Source organism: Rhinolophus ferrumequinum, chromosome 15, assembly GCF_004115265.2.
Source record: "Rhinolophus ferrumequinum isolate MPI-CBG mRhiFer1 chromosome 15, mRhiFer1_v1.p, whole genome shotgun sequence".
Taxonomy (NCBI): Eukaryota; Metazoa; Chordata; class Mammalia; order Chiroptera; family Rhinolophidae; genus Rhinolophus; species Rhinolophus ferrumequinum.
The window spans coordinates 40,573,405-40,597,660 of NC_046298.1; the positions used below are offsets into that span (position 1 = coordinate 40,573,405).

Here is a 24,256-nt window from a genome sequence, read left to right on the forward strand (position 1 = left end):
CCTGGACCTTCACCTGGCCTTTCCAGGGATCAAAACTAACCCCAGGTACCTTAGCTCAGATGCCCAACTAGTTCCCCCAGAAAATAGACAGAAGTCAGATTCAGAACAAAAATAAACAACAACAAAGATTTTTATTTAAGAGGCTCGAGGAGCTGGTGAGGGAAGGACAGAGGAGAGAGGCTCCAGGGATGGCACCTCTCCCCTGACCCCACCTAGTGCATTTTCAATGGATATGAGCACCTGAAAGAGATGATGTCAGGAAGGGGGAGTCTGGACCCCACAGCGCATGTTAGCTGGAACAGCAACGTCTAAAAGGAAGAAACCAAGGGTGAAACTAAGGGACCCTGGCAGACATCCCCCTCCCCCCAGGCCCAAGTGGGGACCCAGAAATCCTAACAGCCCTTCTTTGGGAAACTGAATTTCTGGCCTTAAGCCTCCTCCTCCCTCAGACTCAGGAGTTCAGGACCCCAGACCCAGGAGTCCAGGCTCCCATCTGCTCACCTATTTGCTTAGGCCTGGGCAAGTTCAGGTTGTCCATAACCTTGACAAATTCCTCACAGCTGAGGGTGAGCCGAGGGTTCAAAGTCCGCTCCTCCTCCACAGTGGACACTGTGAGCCCTGGTGGCCAAGAGAGGGAGAGGAATGTCCATCAGTCCAGTCCTTGGGCCGCCCAGAACTACATTTCCCAGGAGGCTTTGGAGAGCCTCTCTGGCCTGGGATTAACAGGCTTCTCCCAGGATGTTCCTGAGATTGCTTTCCCTCTTTGATGGGCACTGTGGGAAATGTAGTTTCACATAGCTCCCTACGCTCTATAAGGAAGGCCCAGGAAAACCCATGCTCTCTGGTATTCTAAGAATCATAGTTTCTACATCTATACTCAGTACTTGATCTTTTGGGCCAGAGGAATTTCTGGGAATTGTAATCCCATGCACCATGAGGATTTTTTTTATTTTTATAGATAGTATTAATAGTAAGTTTTCTAAGTGCCACACTTCCTCTAGGAAGCCCTCACCATGGTAATCATGAGCAGGGTAGACCAGACAGTCTCCTGGAAGTGTGAAGATCTTTTCATGGACTGAGCGGTATAAGGTCTTAGCACAGCCTGGGGAGAGAAAGGTCAGAGGTCAGTGGATGGAGAGGACAAGAGAAGCCCCTTTAACCCCTTCCCTTAGGAAAAGGGTGGGAGGATAAAATCACTATAGGCAAACCCTTTCCTTCATGTCCTACCAGTACCTCTTTATCTAGGTAGAGAAGGGAGGGAAGGGCATTCTAGGCAGGTGGAACAGCATGTACAAAGAATTGGGGAATGGTTAAGAAATTCAGCATGGCTGTAAATTAGGTTGGGATGAGACATTGAAGCACGGAGGAGTTGGCCCTCACGCTGGGGATGGGGAAAGAGTTCTGGGCAGAGAAGGTGGACTATGATAAAAGATAAGAAACTGAAGATGTGGGGCCAAGGAAGAGAATGGAGACATGGTTCCAACAAGAAGCCCCGAGTCCTCAATTGGTGCAGGGGCAAACCTCACTGCAATGTTTTTCCACCTTTCATTTCAGCCTAAATCCTTATATTTCATGACTATTGGGAGTTGAGAAAGGGGAGATTAGAAGCCTCAGAGAAAAAAAGACCAAGATGGAGAGATAAGGAGAGAGAGGGAAGAGGAAGCAAGAGGCAGCCTGGGGATCTGGTTACCCACTGCCAGCTCATCGTGGCTCTGCCTTCCCTCTCTCATCCAGTCTTGCCCTCCTGAAAGGCAGCTAAATCCTTCCAATCTAGTGTCAATCACACACACACACATATACACTCACACTCAAAGGGCAGCTAAACCTGAGATTCTGAAATCCCCTCCCACAGAGAAACTCCTGAATCTGACTGCTCCCAGCAGTTAAACCCCGATATTACATGGCCCCCTAGCAATGAAATCACTGACTCTAACATCTTCCTAGCAGCTAAATCCTCATATCTAACTGCCCCGTAGCAGCTTCACTCCTAAATCGGACTCAACACACACACACACACACACCTGCCCCTACCACATCTCCAGCAGCTAAACCTGTTATGGGATTTTAAAATATGTCCACAAACACTTTGACACTCTTCTCTTCAAAATGTTGACACTTAATTCCCATTATTTTGACTTAATGGCCTGGGCTAAGTGACTTGCATCTAATAAATTGGATATGGCAGAAATGACCAAGTTTAATTTCAGAGACAGGTCATTTTAAAAAATTAGGGTCTCTCTCTCTCTCTCTCTCTCTCTCTCTCTCTCTCTCTCTCATCCTTCCCTCTGGGAGAACCCAGTTGCCATGTCATGAAGACACTCAAGCAGCCCCATGGAGAGGTCCACATGGGGAGGAACTGAGGCCTCCTGCCCACAGCCAGTGCCACCTTGCCAGCTATGCTAGTGAGCCACCTTGGAGGCAGATCCTCCCACCCCAGGCAAACCTTCAGATGACCGCAGCCCAGGCTGACAGCTCAACTGCACCCTCATAAAAGACCCTGAGCCAGAACCTCCCAGATAAGCTGCTCCTGGAGTCCAGGCTCTCAGAAACTATAGATAAATGTTAATCATTGTTTTAAGCCATTTGGTTCTGGGGTAATTTCTTTCACAGCAATAGATAATTATGAGCTAAACCCCTCACTCTAACTGTTCCCTCATCAGCTAAGCCCTAAATCCAACTTTTCCCCCACTCTAGCAGCTCAAATGCCTTGAGTTTAATCCTGACCCCTTGAAAGTTTAACATTTCATTCATTCATTCTTGCAACTGATACTTAAAACCCTGGCACACACACAACTATACTAAGATCTCAGCCTGCAGGCAGGGGCCTGTGACCTTGCTGGAAGTCCGTCCGCCCACACCCTCGGATGAGCAGGGCATCTCCAGTGAAGGCCATGCTGTGGTCATTCAGGACGAAGGTGACACAGCCCGGGGTGTGGCCAGGGCTGGCCCGGATCTCCAAGGCCTGGTGGGGAGGGAGAGTACAGATAGTCACCCAGAAGCCAATGGTTTTGCCCTCATGGTGAAACTGGTTCCAGGAGCCCCCACCCCACCCCTAGGTCACATCTAGATAACTTTTCTTTTGTAAAAAATTAAGTTAGATTTCCAGGCTCAAACCTCACACCAGAATAAATTGCGAATGAATTAAAGGCAATAAAATAAAATCATAAAACAGTGATAGCAACAAAAGTACAAATGAATATATGACCTCTGGTTAGGGAAGAATACTAAATGTGAATCCTAAAGTCATAAATCATTAAGGAAAATATCAATGGTTTGACTTGAAATCAGTTTGAAGGTTTGGAATGACAAAAACATCATAAACAAAACTTAAAGGGAACAAATAAGCTGTGGAATCCATTTGTAACACATATACCACACGGTGTTCAGTATACTTCATGTACCAACAGATCTCGCAAATCGACAGGACAAAGATAAGCATATGGAATACTACACAGTCATTAAAATTATCACTAAAATAAAATGTAATGGTGATATACACAAATATTTAATGACATGAAAAGATGTTTAATATCCAGTAAGGGCAAAAGCAGGTTACAAAGCCTTTTGTACAGTGTTATCTTTTTTAAAAATGTATTCGTTAAATATATATTGTTCTTTAGGCTTTTCCTATATTATCCTTTTTTATAAACAGTGAACATGTAACTTTAAAATTAAAAATAAAATACAAAAGTCAGAACACACTAAAGATCTAAACATTAAAAAAACAAAAAATCTAGAAGGAAATATATATATGTAATATATATATATATATTACATATATATAATATATTAATATATAAAATCTTGAGTTAGGGAAGGTTTTTCTAAGCATAATAGGAATTCAGATGCCTTAAGGAAAAATGGTGTCAGATGTGACCACATATTAGGTTGGTGCAAAAGTAATTGCGGTTTAAAAGGTTAAAAATAATTGCAAAAACTGCAATTACTTATGCACCAACCTAATACTTTCACTTCGTTACAGAAAAGAATAAAATCAGAGTTAAAAGATAAAAAAATTCAGAGATAATATTAGCAACATGTATAAAAAAGTATTACAGCCTTTTCGGCCGGGACCGCCATCTTCCAGTAATTCGTCAAAATGACCGACACAAAGGGAAAGAGGAGAGGCACCCGCTATATGTTCTCTAGGCCTTTTAGAAAACATGGAGTTGTTCCTTTGGCCACATACATGCGAATCTACAAGAAAGGTGACAGTGTAGACATCAAGGGAATGGGCACTGTTCAAAAAGGAATGCCCCACAAATGTTACCATGGCAAAACGGGAAGGGTCTACAATGTTACTCAGCATGTGGTTGGCATTGTTGTAAACAAACAAGTCAAGGGCAAGATTCTTGCCAAGAGAATTAATGTTCGTTTTGAGCATATTAAGCACTCTAAGAGCCGAGATAGCTTCCTGAAACGGGTGAAGGAAAATGATCAGAAAAAGAAGGAAGCCAAAGAGAAAGGTACCTGGGTTCAACTGAAACGCCAGCCTGCCCCACCCGGAGAAGCACACTTTGTGAGAACCAACGGGAAGGAGCCTGAGCTGCTGGAGCCCATTCCCTATGAATTCATGGCATAAGTGGAAAAAAATAAAAGACCTCTGTAAAAATATTTCTCTTAATTAAGGAGTATGGCGTCCCCTCCCCCAAAGAAATATTTAAAGAAAACTTTTGTGTCCTAAAAAAAAAAAAAAGTATTATAAAGTGTGAATATCCATAATATATAAACAGCTGCTAAGCATCAATAAGAACCCCCCAATAGAAAAAAATAAGCTATTCATAGAAGAGGAAACAAATCGTCAAAAAACATCTGAAAAGATGTTTGATCTCCCTTCAAAGAAAGGAAGGGAAGGAGAAAGTTCAATTTTAAAACTCTTATTTTTCACCTGCCAGACTGGCAGCTGTCAGAGCAGCTTAGGGTGTTTGAGGCAACCCCTTACATTTTCTGGGATGTGGGTACAACTCAGTATAGCCATTTTAAAGGGCACCTTAGCAGTGTCTATCAATATCTCAAATGTGCACTCTTTCTGACCCCTCAAAGCCACTTGTAAGACTGCCATTAAGAACCCCTGACCCAAATGGAGGCAATAATGCCCACCTCGGGAATTCTCATAATCTAAATCCCCACACTTAGTTCAGGGAAGCAATTGTCAGGAAAAATTATTACCCTAATGATCTAACAACCATTTATAAGATGAGTTCCCACTCCCACATCACTCCTCCGCTCTTAATAGAGGCCCCTCTCACCGATTAGTGTCCTTGTCCAGGTCGACTGCTAATTACTGAAGGATACAATGTGCAGACCCTGTTTCTCCACCCAATATCCACTCACAGATCTCCAGTTTGGTTGGGGGCATCACTGTGCCCAGCCAAGAACTTCCCCAGCCTCCCCGCCAGCTTGGGTGGCCTGGGACACAGTTCTCTGGCCAACGAGATCTCAGTAAGTCTCCTAAAGATTTCTGGGAAAGCTTTTCCCTCCTTGATAACAGGGACTGTCACCTCCCTTTCCATTTCACCTGGCTCTGAACACAAGGTGTGATGGCTGCAGCTGCAGCAGCCACCTTGCAACCATGAAGGAAAAGCCAAGAGAATCCCACAAATGATAGTGCTGTCAAATCAGAGAGAACTGACTCCTTCCAGATTTTCTGTTATAGCAGATAATTAAACTCCTATTTTTTTAAGCTACTGTATGGGTTTTTCAGTTAATTTCAGTCAAACACTTTTGTAACTCATATTCAAAAGGATATACGTGCAATGCAAAACAAGTACGAAGCAAAATCACAAATCTTGTGGGAAAAATCGCACCCTCCCAAAATGAATATTACCCTTTGGTGATAGAGGAGTGATCTTTCACTTTTTAGTTTGTGTGTTTCCATACTCTCTTATTTAAAAAAAAAACTTGGGTGTCTTTTGAACTGAAAATATAAATGGATATTCAGGAATAATGTTCAAAATACTTAACCATACTTATGGTACAGTATTGGCCACTCAGAAGCACAACAGCTGTAAATAACTAGTACAGTTAGAGTACATATAAGGTGTGCGTGTGTGTGTGTGTGTGTGTGTAAATTAAACAAAATTTTAATATCAATTCAACAAAATGCTGCTTGCCACATGGATCAAGATTCCTTAGGTCCTTTGGACTGAGATTATGTCACGAGTGGCTTTGCCTCCCTGTGTATCTGACCTTTCCGTTCTCTGAAATATCTGCCCCCATAATCCTGCATATCTCAGGCCTATCCCGTCCAGCTTGCACCAACCACCAGCCTCCTCCCTGGCCTCCCAGCCTCCAGTCCATCTCCCACCTGAACCCAACCCCTCAGGGGTTCCTATTCCTATCCTGTCTGCTCAAAACCCTCCTCGGCCTGACTTTAGAGGGGCTCCTCAGCCCCTGCTCTGGTGCCTGCCCACCTTTCCAGCCCAGTGGCCGATAAAATCCTCCTTTCCACAACACAGTCCGCTACTCTGAATCCCAGGGTCATTTCCAGAAAGCACCAGGCTTTTCCACACCTCTTTGCCCATGCAATTCTCTCTGCCAGGTACATCTTCTCCCATCATTTGGGTCTACCTATTCTTCAAGATCCCTGACATTGACTGACCCCTTCTCCTGTACCAACTTGTCTCTAAATGATTGACATGGCTGTATTCATTCAGTCCACATACATCCTTATGAGGTAGGTAGCCTTCCTGTCCTCATTCTACAGATGAGGAAACTGAGGCACAAAGTGAGAATGAGAATGAACAAACTATAACTATATGTGACAATATGAATGAATCCCAGAAATACAATGATGAGCATAAAAAGTGGGCTAGACACAAAAAAATGGAGTGGAGTGGAATAAAACAGAATGGAGTAGAATGGAATGACATAGGAAATCTCAATGTGCCTGATTGTAAGAGTAAGTGTTATTTCATGAAGCTGAGGATTCAGTTCTAAATCCAGATGTAAAATATTTATCTCGTGGCGGGGGCACATGGACTAGTGGTTCTGAGCAGTCTCTGGAGCCAGATGACATGGGATCTAAATTTGGCTCTATTACCACTAGCTATGTGACCTTGGACAACTTACCTCACCGTTCTGGGCTTCTCTGCTCATTTGTAAAACGGGGATAATTGTCCCCATCTCATAGGACTATTATAAAGATTAAATAATTTTGTCTATGTAAAGCATTTAGAAAAATACCTAGCACACAATTGCTATATAATAAAAATAACAAATAATGTTTTCAAATTTGAAAAACACTGATCTACTGGCACCAACCCCATGGCTTCTTGGGTTCAAATCCTGGCTCAGCCACTTTCTCAGTGTAATTTTTGGGCAAGTCACTTTCACTCTCTGCACTTCCTTCTCTGTAAAATGGGAAAAATATTTCTTATCTCACTATGTGGTTATGAGGTTTAATGAGACCTATTTGTCAGAAAAGAGCTAGTGAAGGCCTAGTGGTCAGATTCAGTCACAAAAGTGCTTTGTGTGGACTGCTCAGTAGTTATTAGAGATCTGAATTTGTTGTTTACTCTTAAAAAGTGGAAAATTTCTCAAAAATGTATACCTGCAACTTCTATTTAAAAACAAACAAACAAATAAGAAGGCTTGGCTGTGGATAGGTTACATTCCTAAACATGAATAATCAATTTGAATTGTGCAGTGGGTGTCCCTATAAATAGGGCATGTACCCTAATATTTGCCACATGCCCTACCACTCCCTGCTGCCTGCAGCAAGCGATATTTGATTATGAAAATCGTTCTAGATAAATACTGCAAAAACGCACTTACAGAACTTAGCACGATGCCTGGCGAGACGCAAACACTCAGCAGTTGTTAACTATTATTAAATTATTATTAACTAATACAAAAATATCTACACTCTACTTCAGTTGATAACAAGAAGATGTTTTAGAAAAGCAAGTTAAATGAGACCTTGAGGAAACAATCAGACACATTCAGAATGTGGGACATTCTATAAGACAACAGGCTGGAAGCTTCTAAGGTCAATGTTATGGGGCAGCAAGGATATGAAACTTCTAGATTTAAAAGAGAGTAAATAGACATATGAGGTCTGACACTTAAGTTCGTGAACTCATCCTAGAAAAAGTGCTACATACCTCATTGCTGAATATCACTACAGTCACCTTCAAAGTACTCCCCTTGGGAAGCTATGCACCAACACCAGCGCCAAGTCCACCCTTCAAAGCAATTTTGGAACTCTTTTTCTGGAATGGACATCAGAGCTGTCATCGTATTACCCTTGATGTCCTCAATGTCATCAAAATATCTTCCTTTCAATATTTCCTTTATCTTCAGGTAAAGAAAGAAGTCATTGGGGCCAGATCAGGTGAGTAGGGAGAGTGTTCCAACAGTTATTTGTTTAATGGCTAAAAACTCCCTCACAGACAGTGCCATGTGAGCTGGTGCATTGTTATGATGCCAGAGCCATGAATTGTTGGCCAAAAGTTCAGGTCGTCTAACTTTTTAATGCAGCCTTTTCAGCACTTCCAAATAATAAACTGGGTTAACCATTTGTCCAGTTGGTACAAATTTATAATGAATACTCCTTCTGATATCAAAAAAGGTTAGCAACATCATTTTGACTCTTGATTTGGACTGATGGAAGTTTTTTGGTGGTGGAGAATTGGCTGACTTCCATTGTGCACTTTGACGCATTGTTTCAGGGTCATATTGGTCACCCATGTCTCATCACCAGTGATAACATGGCCCAAAACATCGTCTTGCCTCTCCAAAGGGTCTTGGCAAATTTCGACTCTCCTTTGCTTTTGTTCATCGGTGAGCTCCTTCGGGACTATTTTTGCACACATCTTTTTCCTGACAAGATTTCAAGTTAAGATTTTCCTAACTGCTTTTCTATCAATGTTTACTTGGTCTGTTATGCTTCTAATAGTCAACTGATGGTTTTGACACACATTCCGACGAATTTTTGCAATGTTTTCGTCAGTTCTGCTCGTTACTGGCCACCCTGACCTCTCTTCATCAGTGACATGTTCTCTCCTCCCAGAACAACATTTAATCCATTTGTACACTGCCGTTTTCTTCATGGCATTATCCCCATAAACTTGGACTAACATGTCTCTGATTTCACTTCCACTCTTGCCAATTTTAACAAGACATTTAATGTTTATTCATTGCTCTAATTCAAGCTCAGACATTCTTGTAATAGCACACAAAAACACCCAACAACAATAATGAACACCACTCAGCAAGACACCGCCACATATCCACACGAACACAGCTCTGAGACACTGATATACCAAGGTTATGAAACCTTACTGAGTTATTCGTACAGCGTTGCCAATGTAAGTGCATGGTGGCAAGTTCACGAATTTAATTGTCAGATCTCGTAGCAGCCAAATGCCGTGTGTGGACTTTGAGTGGGTCCTGGTTCCTAAACACAGCTGTAAAAAATGAGTCCTAGGGCAACTGGAGAAATTTGAACATGGCTGGATTTAAGAATTGTCTATTTTGTTAGGTGTGACAAAGATTTTGTAAAAGAATGGTTAGCAAAGTGTAGTCAAGGGAACCCTGAGGGTCTCCAAGATCAAAACTACTTTTATAATAGTATTAAGATGTTGTTTGCCCTTTTTCACTCTCACTCTCCCATGAGAGTTCAGTGGAGTTTTCCAGAAGCTCCATGACCTGTGATAATGTCATCGTTCTGACAGCTGAAAGGAAGTATGTTTTTATAGTCTTGTGTCTTAAAAAAAAGTCTCAGGCCAGTTGGCTCAGTTGGTTAGAGTGCAGTGCTCATAACACCAAGGTTGCCGGTTCGATTCCCACATGGGCCAGTGAGCTGCGGCCTCCACAACTAGATTGAAAACAATGACTTGACTTGGAACTGATGGGAACACACTGTTCCCCAATATTCCCCAATAAAATTTTTTTAAAAAAGTATCAGCTTTTACTTCCAATACAGTAAATATTGCTATATAGAACCCACATAAACAAAAGCTTTGTAAGGTCCTCCAGAATTTTTAAGAGGGTTAAGGAGTCCTGAGACCAGAAAGTTTGAGTGTGAGAAGTATTGATATAGGAAGAGAACACCATTATTCTTAGAAGCTTTTAGGGATGAAATGTCTGCAAGTTAGCTTTTGAATATGAAGGGGAAAAAAGTATATACAGAGAGAAAAACAAAGCAAATTTTCTGGAAAATGTCAGCAACTGGTCAACATTAGGTGAAGAGTAATGAGGATGTTAAGGGTACTATTATTTCGATTTACTAGAGATGTGAAAATATTAAAAATAAAAAGTTGTACTAATATACTACTGTATGTCAACTATAATTGAAAAATAAATTTCTAAAAACACAGAAATAAATAAATCAAAAGTTGTGAGTGGCAGACACCTAACACCTTGACCTAAAGCAGCCTCAACTGTTCCTGAAACTTGAATGATCTCAGCTGCAGAATATTCCAGCTGGGCCTGCCTAGCCCCCCATTCTTTCAACACATTCATTCTTCTCTTCCATGATGCATCAAACACGGGACACAACTCCCCGACCGTCCTTTTCCGGTTTTCCGCAGCAGCGATATGTTCTGAAACTACCCCCATCAGCTAAACCCCACCAAAGGGATCACATTGCAAGCCCTCAGCTCGCTCCACCTTTCCGTTCCCACGGCCCATACTGCCCCCTGGTGGCAAGTAAGCTCTCGGCTTCTTTCCCCTTCAGTCCCCAAGTTTATTCTTTTGCTCCCTTCTTCAAAAGTACTTAATCTTGATATAATCATGTATTGTTTCTATGCCCTCTAAACTCGAAAACCCCAAATGTCATTTTCTTTTTTTCTTTTTAAATGGACTTTTTTTTTTATTGGGGAAGGGGAACAGGACTTTATTGGGGGAACAGGGCAAATGTCATTTTCTATTGTAGCTAAATACTCTGAACCTCCATCAGCTAAGCCTTCTTCCTTGTTTTGTGGAAATAAAATAAGATGGAGTGATGGATGGATAGATATGTATGCTGTAAATTTATTTTTTCCATTTGTATGCTTGAAATTTTTCATAAAATATAAGGGTGACGAAAAGACTTGTTCCAAAATTCAAATATTTAATTTCAAATATTTAATTCCAAATAGGATGAAGCACTGAAATCCTTATGTGGGCCATTGGTGATCACCTGATTTCCTGTGTCTGCCAGGAACAATTCAATCAGACTCCCCAAAGTAGGACCTGGAAAATGTCTTGAGCAGCACCCCCTCAATCAGCATATTTAAGAGGAAAGACTAACTTTCTGAATCTACCACCCCTCAAGGGAGGTAAAATGTCCAAGACTCTATCACTGCCTATTAAAACAGAAAATTCATTCTACAATGAAACCATCCAAATGTGGCCCACTGTGAGTGTAAAATGTACAGCCAGTTCAAAAAACTGAAGCTGAACACGTCAGTTATGTGATCTGGCAATTGCACTCCTTGGAACTGAGGGTAATGTTGACCAAGAGATTTGTACAAGACTCTTCATAACAGCGCTATTCATAATAGCTCCAAACTGGAATCAGCCACCAAAAGGAGAATGGATAGGTTGTCATAACTTCACACAATGAAATGCTCTATGTCAGAGGTTGGTAAGCTATGGCCAATGCACCAGATTTGTAAGGCCTGAAAACTAAGAATTGTTTTTATACCTTGTCATGGTTGAAAACGAAATCAAAATAAGCATATTTCATGACACGTGAAAATTATTGAAATTAAAATTTCAGTGGCCACAAATAAAACTTCATTGGAGCACAGCCATGCTTATTCAGTTATGCATCGTCTGTGGCTGCTTTTACACCAACAGAACTGAATAGGTACAACAAAGACCATATGGTCTGCAAACCAAAGGTATTTACTCTCTGGTTCTTTACAGAAAAAGTTTGTCAACCCTATATATTGCAATAGAAGGAAAGAATTACAACTGTATATAGCATATGGACAGTGAAAGAAGCCAGACACAAAAAAGTACACACTGTATGATTCCTGTTTAGAACGTCCAGAACAGACAGACTAATCTATGGTTAAGACAGAAGAATGGTCCCTTGGCGGAGTGTCAATGGCCAGGAAAAGGGACAAGCAAGCCTTCTGGGGTGAAGGGGTAAGTTCTGGATCTGGATCTGGGTAGTGGATACTCAAATGTTTATCAAGCTGCACATGTACAATATGTGCACTTTGTACTATATTATACTCGTATGTACGAGTATAACATTATGGTACGAGGTGTGATCAAAAAATACGGTAAATGTTTAAATTTTAAAAAAAAATTTTACTGTAAAAGACACATTGCCATTAATCCCCCTCAAAATACTCCCCCTCACTTTGAACACATTTATCCCATCATTCTTGCCACTTTCTGAGGCAGTTCTGGAAGTCCTTTTTCGCGAGTGTCTTTAATTGCACTATCGTGTCTGCCTCAATATCCTGAATCGATTCAAAACGTTTTCCTTACATGGTCATTTTGACTTTGGGGAAGAGCCATCAGTCTCACGGTGCCAGACCTGGTGAATAAGGTGGATGAGGACACACCATAATGTTTGTCTTTGACAGAAATTGCCATATCAGAAGCAATGTGTAACATGGAGCATTGGCATGACGAAAGATGAAGTAAAGACACTCATGAAAAAGGACTTCCAGAACTGCTTCAGAAAATGCATATAGGGTAAGTGTGTTTGAAGCAAGGAGGAGTATTGTGAGGGGGATTAATGGCAATGTGTCTTTTACTGCAATAAATTTTTTAATGTAAACATTCACTGTATTTTTCGATCACCCCTCATACGTTACAATTGAATTTTTTAACGTGAGAGGAGGAAAAGGGGGAGAAAGAAATGTGCCCATCTCTGAAGGTTTATAAAGAACTCAGGTGAAAACCAAAAAAATATATATTGAATAATCATAATGACAGATAATAACAAGTGGTGGCAAGGATGTGGAGGAACCTCATCTGCTGCTGGCGGGAACATTAAATGGTGCAGCCACTTTGGATAATAGTCTGGCAGTTCCTCAAACTGCTAAACATAGAGTTATCATATGATCCAGTAATTCCATCCTAGGTATCTACCCAAGAGAAATGAAAATACATGTCTACACAAAAACTTGTATGTGAATATTCATAGCAGCAGTATTCATAATAGCCAAAAAGTGGAAACAACTCAATTGTCTATAGACTGATGAATGAATAAATAAAATGTGGTCTATCTATACAGTGGAATTATTATCCAGCAAGAGAAAGAAATGAAGTACTGATCCACACTACAACATGGATGAACCTTAAAAACATTATGGTCAGTGACAGAAGCCAGTCACAAAAGGCCGCATTTTGCATGATTCCATTTCTGTGAAATGTCCAGAATAGCTAAATCCATAAAGACAGAAAGCAGGTTACTGGTTGCCTAAGCATGCAGGGATGAAAAGGGGAGTGGCTGGGGTGATAGCTAAGGGCTGTGGGGTTTCTTTCTGGAGTTATGAAAATATTCAAAAATTAATTGTAGTGATGTTTGCACAACGCGGTGAATACACTAAGTCATTGAATTGTAGACTTTAATGGGTGAATTTGATGTTTTGTGAGTTATGTCAATAACGCTGTTTTAAAAAGCAAACACTGAAGCTAAATCTACCACTGCTAAAACCTTCAACATTCATTCATTGAAAACATCACTCATTCAGTTTAACAATGAGCTCATTTTGACAAAAAACCCAACCATTTCTAACTCTTCTAAGGCTTTTCAACCCAAGAAATGCTTATTAGCACCTGACTGTTGAGTGCAGTTTACATAGACGTACAATGAATTTTTTTTACCTGCTTCCGGAAAAAGGCTTGAAATAAAGAGGCTGTAACCACTGTAACTGAATCCTCTGACCCCATCCCCACCCCAGCCCTCATTTCAGCTAAATACTCTGACCCAGATCAGCTATCCCCATTTAGCAAAACCTTCTAACCTGGAGGCTGAGTCCTCACCCTGTCACCTGACATTCTGTCCCCAAAATCAGCCAAACTCTCTACATCTTTAGCAACTCTGATCAGAGAAAAGCCCTGCCAGCTGTTTCCCTTTGCTCTGAGAACAACTCCCCTCTTCCCCCCTTCCCCCTCCCCCCCCCCCCCCGCCCCCGTCCGTCCCAGGGTCCTCCCCATCCCTCCGTGTTGCCAAGGGTTGAAATTCTGGCCGGAAACGTGTGGATTATGCCTGCAGCAAAGAAAGGAGGAAAGGTAGGAACCTTTCCGGTGTGAGGCAATAGCAGGGCTGGGGCCAGACTGCTGGGTGAGGCAAGGCTGTACCCAGAGGGCAACATTTAAGAAGGCAAGTCACTGGAAGGTACCCACCCTGAGAGTGACCACCTCCTTAAATGTTGCACCCTAGGCACCTCGCTGGTCTCAATCCAGTCCTGCCCCTGGGCAACAGGATGCTACTTTCGCCAATAGTGGCTCTCAGAAGACAAGGCTGGGTCTCTTTCTCAGTCCTGGCCAAGGCATTCCAGCCCCCAGTCCACTTTTATGGAGATGCCAGGCCAAAGGAGCTGCTCCAAAGCCGTAGGAAACTCTGTAAGTGCTGTTGACTTAAGGGGATGGGCCAGAAACACACCCACCCAGAGCCTCTTGCCCCAGTGCCGCACCTGGGTTAATGGCTCCCTCCCAGAAACCTGGGTCAGGAACCCAGGCCCCAGGCCCCTCCTACCCCAAGACTCAGGAGCACAGGCCACCAGCCCCCTCTTCCCTTAAGTCCAAGAAGTCCAGGCCACCACCCTCTGGGGGACCCAGCATCCAACTCACAAAGCGCCCGAAGTGGATGGACTGTCCATCCTCTATGTGCAGGTCCGCCTGGGCCCCGCTAAGGCGGGAGATGACAGACTGGCAGCCGGGGAGTAGCGACCGGAGCAACCCCGAGCCCGTAACGTGGTCCGCGTGGCAGTGGGTGTTCACTGGGAGAGAGAGGAGCGCCAGGTCCAGGAGGGCAGAGGGGACGCAGGATTCCCAGCCCCCCACCCCGGCCTCCCTGACACCCAGGAGTCTGGTCCCCAGACTGACCAGCATACAGCAGCCGCAGCCCCAGTTCTCTGACCAACTGGGCATCCCGAGGCGCAGTCTCCAGAACCGGGTCGATAAGAATGGCCTCTCGGGACGCTCTGTCACCCAGGAGGTACGTGTAGGTGCAGCTCTTGGGCTCAAACATCTGGGAAGGGATTGAGGGGCTGGTGAGAGCGCAGAACCAGACCCCCACTCACTGGGGACTCGGGGAGTCCAGGCCACGACTCGATTCCCTTCCTAAGATCCAGAAGCAGAAACCCCAGACACTTCCTTCCCCCAGAGTCAGGAGTCTGGGGCTGCGCCAGCAACTTGCTCCATCAGAACCGATCAGTCCCCGCTTTCTAATATCCTCAAATCAGGGTCCTCAGCACCCTCTTCTGTAAAGGACCCAGGAAGCAGCCCCGAGCCCAGGGGCTCCCAGATCTCTCCCGATTTAAAAACCCAGGAGTTCCATCCCTGCCGCGCGGCCCAAGGCCCAATGATCCGGCTCTCCAGTCCCGCCAGCTCTCACCTGCCGTAGGAGGATGGGGGCTCCAGCCCCGCTGTGTTGGCTGAGCTGCCGCCCTGAGACTCTCAGTGCTGCCGCCGCCATCGCGCCTGCAGCCGGATGGGGACTGAGCCGAGGCCAGCACCCTCTGAAGCAGAGTACACCCAGCTGACCCGGAGGGACGAGGAGGGGGCGGGGCCAGCCGAAGTGGGGGCGGGGCCCGCCTTAAAGGAGACGCAGGCACGGAGGTGGCAGCAGAACCCGACCCAGTGGAGCTGGGCTGCGAGTTGTGGGGGAGAGGTCAGAGTCCGAGATGACAGTGAGACCGAGAGAAACAGGGCGAGGGAGAGACTCTGGGAGAAGCACAGACAGGGAGAGAAGTATTATAGAAACCCAACAGGAGGCCCAGTACACTCAGAACCCTGGGGACATTTTATAGGAAAATAGGGTGGTTGACTCCTCATTATTAGAAAGAAAAAGATGTTTGGTTCCAGGTCACTTCAGTAACTACAGAATGGGTGCCTGGCTCCCAGAACAACATTCGACCACGTTAAAGTTTATTTTAAAATTGCTTATTTTATCAGCAATGCTTATTTCTTCCCAGGAAGAAATCATTTTCAAAAATAATTTTGCATTGTATCTTGCAAAATCAGGTTGGGGGTTCATTCGGCTTCTGTTGGGATGTGAACCTCCAAAAATGGCGTTTGTTCACTTACACCAAAGACCTAAAATTGAGAAACTGCGTTGTCTAGTCATAGACTGTCGAAAGTTTCCTCTTTGGAATTATATCAGTAGTGAGAATGGGACACCCCACTGTTGCTTGGGGTCTAAGCCACTTTGTCACAGAGACATAGTCATGGTTTCCAACCCAGGTGCAGGGCTTCAGAGGAAGACTTTCTGGCAACTACAGTCGATCCTCGAACAACGCAGGTCTGGACTGCACTGGTCCACTTATACACAGAATTTTTCCAATCAATATACTGGACATTTTTTTGGAGATTGTGACGATTTGATAACATGTGCAGTTGAACCACGTAGTCTAGAAATATGAAAGAATTAGGAAAAAGTTAGGTATCTCATGAATGCATGAAATTATGTACGTATTTTCTTCCTTTTGATTTTCTTAATAACATTTTCTTTCCTTTAGCTGACTTTATTGTAAGAATACAGTATTTAATACATATAACATACAACATAGTATGTGTTAACCGACTATTTATGTTATAGATAAGATTTCTGGTCAACAGTAGACTATAAGTAGTTCAGTTGTGAGGGAGTCAAAAGCAAATTACTGGGATTCCAGGGCCAACCTACAGAGTGTCAATCCTGGCCTTGCTACTTCCTGGCTGTGTGACCTTGGATAAATGACCTCACCACTCTGTGCCTCATTTTCCTCTTTGTACAATGAGGATAATAGTAATGTTTCCTCTTAAAAAGTTGCTGTAGGATTAAATGAATGAATGCATATAAATCACTCGGGACAGTGATATAAATCACTGTGGTATATAAGAAGTCTAAATAAATGCTGGTGATTAATATTATAACATATATAAGAGCTGCCTCATTGGGCTTCTGGCTCCCATTCTGCCTCCCTACAACCTGTTTTCCGTGCAACAACGAGAGTGAGCCTTTTAAAATGTCAATGAAAAAGAAACCAAAGAATCACACCATATATATACAATGTGTGGATTGTGTTTAGCTCCTGATTCAAACAAACCAAGTGTCATAAAAAATATATTTATGGGATTTGATGTCTGTCATATAGCTTCAAATTCACCTGGGAGGGGTGGGTGGGGGGAAATAAAATAACCTTGGTCATGACGGGATAATTGTTGACAGTGACCAATTCTATTATTAATGCAGAGAACAATTCTATTATTCACTTGACTTTTCTGTATGTTTTTAAAATAAAGTAAAACATTGTGCTTGGGAAGGAAAAAGAAAAGATTACATTAGAAATGCAGGGTCCCCTTATACACAGATTTTTTTCAATTGACCCATTCAAAGTTCAAACCCGCACTGTTCAAGGGTCAACTGTACATGGGGACAATAGGGGCAATTTGAACACTATGGGATATGTGATAACATGAAGAAACCACTCTAAATTTTGAAAGCTGTGATAGCAATATTGTGGTTACATTTAAAAGAGAGTTCTTATTGTTTAGAGGCACAGACTGAAGTGTTTCTGAGCAAAATGTCTGGAATTTGCTTCAAAATAATTCAGTGGAGGTAAGGAGGGGTGTTGAGGGGATGATGAAGCAAGACTGGACATGTTGAACTTGGGTGATGGGCATATGGGGGTTAGTTACACTCTTCCCCTCCTTTTCCTTTTGTGTAAGTTTGAAATTTTCCATAATGTAAAAATATGATTTTTAAAAAGAGTATATGAAAATCCAAACTAATCCATGTCACTTCCTGTGTTTAAAACCCTCCCTTGGTTTCCCATTCAGCTTAGGCCTCTTGCCAATTCCTTGACCTCAAATTCTGCATTTTCCCCATCATTCTACCTTCCCATGACAGAGGGCTCCTGGATGGTAATTCTTTCAAGCATTAATTTGACATAGATTTATTGAACCTAATACGTGCCAAACCTTGTAGTGGATGCTGGGGACAGAGAGATGAACAAGATAGAAAAGTTGTCCATCTTAACAGAGCGTACATTCTAGAAGACAGGTATATATTATTAACTGCACACGACGGAGATAGGGCAACAGAGTAATGGAGAGAAGGGGGCTCCATGAGCTAGGGTAGGCAGGGGAAGCTTTCTGCAGTGGTAGTATTTGGGGTGAGAACTGAGGGGGCAATCAGCAAGCAAATTGATGGAGGAAGGGCCTTGGGGACAGAGGGCACAGCTAGTACAAAGGCCCTGAAGTAGGACTGACCAGGGCACGTACAAGAACTGGAAGGTCAGTAAATGTGGAGCATGGCATGACGCCATGGGAGATATCCCTGAACATAGCACCCTCCTTCCCACCTTGAGGTCTGTGCACTTGCTGTTCCTGGGACAAACTTGACCCTGTCATGACCTAGTTTAATGCACAATAAACCCCAGAAGCAGTATTGGTAACATTTAGTGGGCACTGGAGGCACTGTTCTAAACACTTTCCATCGTTACGGAATTTAATTCTAACAACCCTCAACTGTAGAGAGGAGGAACCTGAGGCCCAGAAAGATGAAGTGCTTTGCCCAAGACTGCACAGTTAGAAAGTGGCAGAGCCAAGATTCCAAACCAGTTACCCAGGCAATCTGGCTCCAGAGCCCAAATAACCCCTCCGTATAACTAACTCCCAAGGTTCACCAGCTTTTGTGGATTATCAGGCTGAAGGCCCAGCCATGCAGGGGATTTTTATGGGCACTTCACGGTCATTTCAGTACTGCGCGGGAATGTGCACTGTCACTGCCCGGGGAAGGTTGCCAAGCATGCGACCCCGGGCGTGGCACCAGGAGCTCCAACTCTTTCGGGAACACGGGCCTGAGCACCTCGAGACTCTGCCCCCGATCCCTTCCCCTGGACCGTAGCATTGGGGTGTGAGGGGCTGAGAATCTTGAATCACCCAATGGCGAAGGGTGCTGGGGCGCTATGCAAATAACGTGCCTTTTATTGGGCGTCGGCTCGGTCCGGAGCCCCGCTCCGCCCTCACTCCAGGAATTAGCCAGACTCTTTTGCAAACAAACGCCTTGAGGGGTGGAATGGGCAGCCAGCTTTTAAAACTGCTTCGGCAGACAGAATTCAGGCTCCCCGCGGAATGAAGGGGCCTGTGATGGGTGGTCTCAGTGACAGGTCTAAGCGCAGCTTCTCCGTGTTAGCTCGTGCATGTGCTTGACTCCAGTCAGCCACCGTAGGCCCCGCAAGCTGCTGTACATTTTCCTACGGTCCTTTGGCCGGTGGTTCCGCGCTTGCTCACCAACTTGTCCGCCTTGCACACCCACCCTCCCCTATTCGGTCTCCCCCGCCGCAGCCTCCACTGGCCGCGACTGCGCACGCGTACTGACGCCCCCACCGGCCGAGCGTGGGAGGAGGGAATGGAAATGAGGTTGGGCCGAGCAGCTCTCGCGCGCTCCCTACCCTCCCCTACCTTCGCTGGGCGCGCGGCAGGCGGTGCAACTCCGCCGCGTCGGAGGGCAGCGCGGCTGCGGCCGCGGCCGCCGCGGGAGGGGCCCGGAGCCCCGCCCCCGGGGAGGGGCAGTCTGCAGGTGAGAGTGCAGGGGTCGGGATCCAGACGCCTGGGTCTTCGGGAAATGGATTAGGGGCAGGACGTTAGGAACTCCCGGCGAAGGATCCGTTGGGGTCCTGATGCATAGATTCCGGAGGGACTGCATCAGTGACTGAGTCTTGGGGAGGTGCATTGGTGGCCGAATGCCCATGATCCCAAGGGGTGCATTGAGGCCTGACGCTTGGGTCCGTTGGGGGGGGTTCTCTGGATCGCAACACACTCCACGTTCCTTCTGTGTCTTCCTCCAGGTCTCCCCTCTACCCTCCACGCCTAACTCCACTGGGGGATGAAATTTAGCAGCAAGGAAGAAATTTAGCAGTCCAGGCGGCGTCAATGGACTGAGACAACCAAAAGCCGGGTAAAACTACCCCTTCGACGTGAAATCCCGCCCACTGAGCTCTTAGGCCCCTCCCCTGGGTCTGGGCTGCAAAGCAGCCGACTTGGGATCTTATTTGTGTAGCTCCACCCATTCCCGTCGGAGGTACCTAGGCTGGGAGGTTCTGGTGGGGAAGTTCTGCTCACTCTGGACATAGGGGCCCCGCCCTCCCGGCGCTCAGGAGTTCGAATTAAGTTGCAGAGGCCCAGCTACTCCACTCCGAGACTCCAACCTCGGGTCTAAGTTGCAAAGGGAATGCCGCTAGGTCAGATTTGTATGGCCCCGCCCATTGTGCTTTAGGCTCCTCCTTTCCGCAACTGTCGCCCTAGCTTTACGCTCCCAGATTTAAATAGACCCCGCTTCTAAACAAACGGACCCCTGATTTTAGGCCCACCTCTATCCCCATCTAGCTCTATGCCCATCAGCCTGATAAGCACAAGCATCGCCCCCTCCCCTGCCTTGGGCTCTCCTCTTTTAGGTTCTTGGACGAGCAAGATGCTGGAGCGAGATTCAGAGTCCGCGGCCGAGGCCACAGAGCCTAGTCCTACTGGCAAGGAACCGGTAACCAAAGGAGGAGGTGAGAGCGGCCACGCCTGGGGGAAAGAGGGGCATTCTCCAGGTACTGGGGCTAAGAGAATCACATTTTGAGGGACTCTCAGTGCAAGTTTGAGGGCCCAGGGTGATGACCATTTGGGATACCCCCAATTGGGGAATCTTCCTGGTTGACTTTGGAAGCCCCTCAGTGATCATTTCTAGGGCTCAGGAAATGAGAAGGGCAGGAAGGATAACATGGGGTATTTCAGGGTGATCATCTGGGAAGATAATAGGAGCAGACACCTAAGTAGTTTTGGAGAAGACTTAGCTTTGGGGATTCAGGTAGGTAATCCTTTGGAGCCCCTTAGAATAATGGATGCCGTTTGGGGGATCTCAGTATGATACTTGAGGTGCCCAGATACTCTCGAATATCAAAGCGCGTGTGGGCGGGGGCAGCCTGGCCTAGCCTCGGGGCATTGGCTGCTGCCTGGAGCCTACCAGCCTTTCTGTCCCCTAGCTCCCCACCAAGGTTCGCCAAAGAAGCCCCGCCAGTTGGCTCCTGTGCCAGACGCATCTGCGGGGGAGCCTTCTCGACCCCGCCGGAGGCCCCCGCCCCAGCGCCCGCACCGCTGCCCCGACTGTGACAAAGCCTTCTCCTACCCGTCCAAGCTGGCCACGCACCGGTTGGCACACGGTGGCGCCCGCCCCCACCCATGCCCTGACTGCCCCAAGGCCTTCTCCTATCCCTCCAAGCTTGCAGCCCACCGCCTCACGCACAGCGGCGCCCGCCCACACCCATGCCCCCACTGCCCAAAGGCCTTCGGCCACCGCTCCAAGCTGGCAGCCCACCTCTGGACCCATGCGCCTTCCCGCCCCTACCCGTGCCCTGACTGCTCCAAGTCCTTCTGCTACCCCTCCAAGCTGGCAGCCCACCGCCACACGCACCATGCCACAGATGCCCGCCCCTATCCTTGCCCGCACTGCCCCAAGGCTTTTTCATTCCCCTCCAAACTGGCCGCCCATCGCCTGTGTCACGACCCCCCCACGGCGCCAGGCAGCCAGGCCACAACGCGGCATCGCTGCTCCAGCTGCGGTCAGGCCTTTGGCCAGAAACGCCTCCTGCTCCTTCACCAACGCAGCCACCACCAGGTTGAGAACCAGGGAGAACGGGAGTGAGCCCTCCCCATGGCTCACTGCCTCCTCTGCCGCCAGCCCCGGTCAATAAAAAGGTGGCATTTCCAAACCAGGCTGTATGGACTTGCCTCTTCTAGCTGGCAGGGATGTTGGCCCCTCATACTGGTCTCAAACTTAAGAGGCAGAGGAACTCTCTGCTCACCCGTTTTGGGGGAAGGGAAGGCTTCACCCAGAGTTAACGCTGGGTCCCAAACCATGGATCTGAAGCTGTGGTTTGAAAGCCCTGGCTCTGGTTTTTCTCAGTTATTCATTTGGCAAAGGTAAAAAGTTTGCCAGCATTGTGGGTTGGTGAGGAATGTGGGGAAACAAGGTCTCTCCTTATTGTTATAAGTTAAACTGATGCCGTCATTTTGTCCATTTGACCGTATCTATAAAATACTTAAAATGTACACATGCTCCTGTCAACTATTCTACTTTTAGGAATTTATCCTATAAACTCAAAGCACGTGAAAAGGCATAAGGGCAAGGGTATTCACAGCAGCACGATGGTTGTGCCCAAAGATGGGAAACAACCCATCTCTGATATTGCCCATCAATAGGGGACCAGCTGATAAATTATAATACGGCCATAGGATGGAAGATGTAGCTGTAGGAAAAAGTCAGCTCTATATGTACTGATGTGAAGATTCCCAAGATATGCTAAATGATAAAAGCAAGAACAAAGGGTATATTACTGATAGTATAAAAATTTTTTAAAGCCCAAGCTTTGGAGCCAGCCCTGAACCACTATGTACAAACTACAGAACCTTGGACAAGCCTTGTCACTTCTCTGGACTCAGATGCCTTATCTATAAAATGGGAGTGTTATAAGGCCCTTGGGTGCAAGCATCATCTCAAGCAGTCAGTTCCCTTCTAGGAGCAAGTTTCTCCCGCAATAAGATGATCAAGCTAACATTGGACTGCTCTTCATTCTACATATATGTATTAAGCACCTACTGTGTGCTAGGACCTGCACACGGTGTTGGGAACATAGCAGTAAAGAAGACAGAGCTGGTCTAGTGAGGGAACTGGACATTAGTCAAGTAGTGGCAAAAAATAAGAAGTCCATCTTGAAGAACAAGTAAGGAAGCCCTGGTCGTAACATGTAACAACCCCACCTGTAGAGCAGGGCTTGCAAACTTCTGTAAAGGGCCAGATGGTATATATTTTTAGGTTCTGCAGGCCATACAGCATCTGCCACAACTACCCAACTCTGCTATGGTATTATAGCACAAAAGCTGCCACATACATTATGATACATAAATGAATGTGACTGTGTTCTAATAAAACTTTATTTAAAAAATAGCAGGTGGGCTGGATTTTGCCTATGGACTGTAGTTTGCCAACCTCTTGCTGTAGATGAGTGGGGAAAGGCTAATCTATGAGTGAGCTGAGATGGAAAAAAATTAAATGGGACCCTGTGGTAGGCAGAATAATGGTCTCCCAAAGATGTCCACACCCTAATCCCCCAAACCAGGTGTTAGCTTACACATGGCAGAAAGGACTTTGCAGATGTGATTCAGGATCTAATCTTGAGATGGGGAGATTATCCTGATTCCAGGGGGCCCGATGTAATCACAAGAGTTCTCATATGGGAAAGAGGGAAACAGAAGAGTCTGAGATGTGCCAATGGAAGCAGAGACCTGAATGATGTGGGGCCATGAGTCAAGGAATTCAGCAGCTTCTAGAGGATAGAAAAGCAAAGCAAAGAATTGATTCTCCTTTAGAGCCTCCAGAAGGAACCCACGCCTGCCGACACCATGATTTTGGCTGAGGCTGATTTTTGGACTGCTAACCTCCAGAACTGTAAGAAAATGTGGTAATTTGTTACAGCAGCATTCGGAAACTAATGCAGATCCCTACCTCACACCATACACAAATAAGTTTCTAGAGATTTAAAATCTAAATTTGAAACACAAAACTCTAAAACACTTAGATGGAAATAAAGGAGCATATCTTAGTAACCTCAGAGGTAGAGAATCTTTAAGACACAAAAAGTGCCAATTATAGAGGAAAAGACTGGTAAGTTTGATTGTTAGCATTATGATACAATATAAGAGTGAATACCTAGCACATACTATTATACAGAGGTTAGGAAAGGCCTTCTTGAAGAAGTAATGAGCTGAGGTCAGAAAGGTATGGCGGATGGACTGAGAGATGGTTCGTGGAGTCTCTAGCGTAAAGGTTGGAACCAAGCAGGCAAATGGAAGTGAGCGTGCTGCTGCCTGAAGGCCACACAGCAAGGCCTTGAGAGAGGATGCAAGTCCTTCCTCCACACCTGGCAGCACAATTATACCCACGTTTACATACAGAGCTGCCCGCGGGAGATTTCCTCCAAAGCAACCATGCCACCATTTAAGCTTCAAGGGCACAAACTCATCTGAGAGATGTTGATCTGGTCCAACTCTACCTTGTACAGATGGAGAAACTGAGGCCATGAGATGGGATTGGCCTACAACCAAACAATAG

The 24,256-nt window shown here is 45.3% G+C and overlaps 3 protein-coding genes across 5 annotated transcripts; 2 read left to right on the top strand and 1 right to left on the bottom strand.

Annotated features, from left to right (window-relative positions):
- Positions 1-99: 99 nt before the first annotated feature.
- ETHE1 (ETHE1 persulfide dioxygenase) lies at positions 100-15,681 on the bottom strand. 2 transcript variants are annotated; one of them, XM_033129415.1, is made up of 7 exons: positions 15,515-15,679; positions 15,004-15,148; positions 14,749-14,897; positions 2,833-2,962; positions 1,013-1,102; positions 502-618; positions 100-308 (listed from the first exon to the last, which is right to left on the bottom strand). In XM_033129415.1, the coding sequence occupies exons 1-7, from the start codon at positions 15,593-15,595 to the stop codon at positions 256-258; spliced, it is 765 nt and encodes a 254-aa protein (XP_032985306.1). In that variant the 5' UTR covers positions 15,596-15,679; the 3' UTR covers positions 100-255. The 2 variants fall into 2 exon arrangements, with proteins under 2 accessions (XP_032985306.1, XP_032985307.1); XM_033129416.1 differs by lacking the exon at positions 1,013-1,102 and having other exon boundaries at positions 15,515-15,681.
- LOC117035520 (60S ribosomal protein L21-like) lies at positions 4,035-4,624 on the top strand. The gene has a single exon (XM_033129432.1). It carries the CDS (start codon positions 4,100-4,102, stop codon positions 4,580-4,582), a length of 483 nt encoding a protein of 160 aa, XP_032985323.1. The 5' UTR covers positions 4,035-4,099; the 3' UTR covers positions 4,583-4,624.
- Positions 15,682-19,577: 3,896 nt separating the features above from the next.
- On the top strand, positions 19,578-22,001 carry ZNF575 (zinc finger protein 575). Of its 2 annotated transcripts, none has more exons than XM_033129419.1 (4): positions 19,578-19,684; positions 19,953-20,062; positions 20,559-20,654; positions 21,132-22,001. In XM_033129419.1, the coding sequence occupies exons 3-4, from the start codon at positions 20,576-20,578 to the stop codon at positions 21,788-21,790; spliced, it is 738 nt and encodes a 245-aa protein (XP_032985310.1). In that variant the 5' UTR covers positions 19,578-19,684; positions 19,953-20,062; positions 20,559-20,575; the 3' UTR covers positions 21,791-22,001. The 2 variants fall into 2 exon arrangements, with proteins under 2 accessions (XP_032985310.1, XP_032985309.1); XM_033129418.1 differs by having other exon boundaries at positions 19,580-19,684; positions 20,559-20,657; positions 21,132-21,997.
- The last annotated feature ends 2,255 nt before the right edge of the window (positions 22,002-24,256 follow it).

Coding starts and splice junctions, on each gene's coding strand:
- LOC117035520 (XM_033129432.1), top strand. CDS start 4,100: ATGACCGACACAAAGGGAAAGAGGAGAGGCACCCGCTATATGTTCTCT.
- ETHE1 (XM_033129415.1), bottom strand. CDS start 15,595: ATGGCGGCGGCAGCACTGAGAGTCTCAGGGCGGCAGCTCAGCCAACAC. Junction 1,103..2,832: donor GCGGACGGACTTCCAGCAAG/GTCACAGGCCCC, acceptor TTCTCTCCCCAG/GCTGTGCTAAGACCTTATAC. Junction 309..501: donor GCCCAGGCCTAAGCAAATAG/GTGAGCAGATGG, acceptor TCTTCCTTTTAG/ACGTTGCTGTTCCAGCTAAC.
- ZNF575 (XM_033129418.1), top strand. CDS start 20,576: ATGCTGGAGCGAGATTCAGAGTCCGCGGCCGAGGCCACAGAGCCTAGT. Junction 20,658..21,131: donor ACCGGTAACCAAAGGAGGAG/GTGAGAGCGGCC, acceptor TCTGTCCCCTAG/CTCCCCACCAAGGTTCGCCA.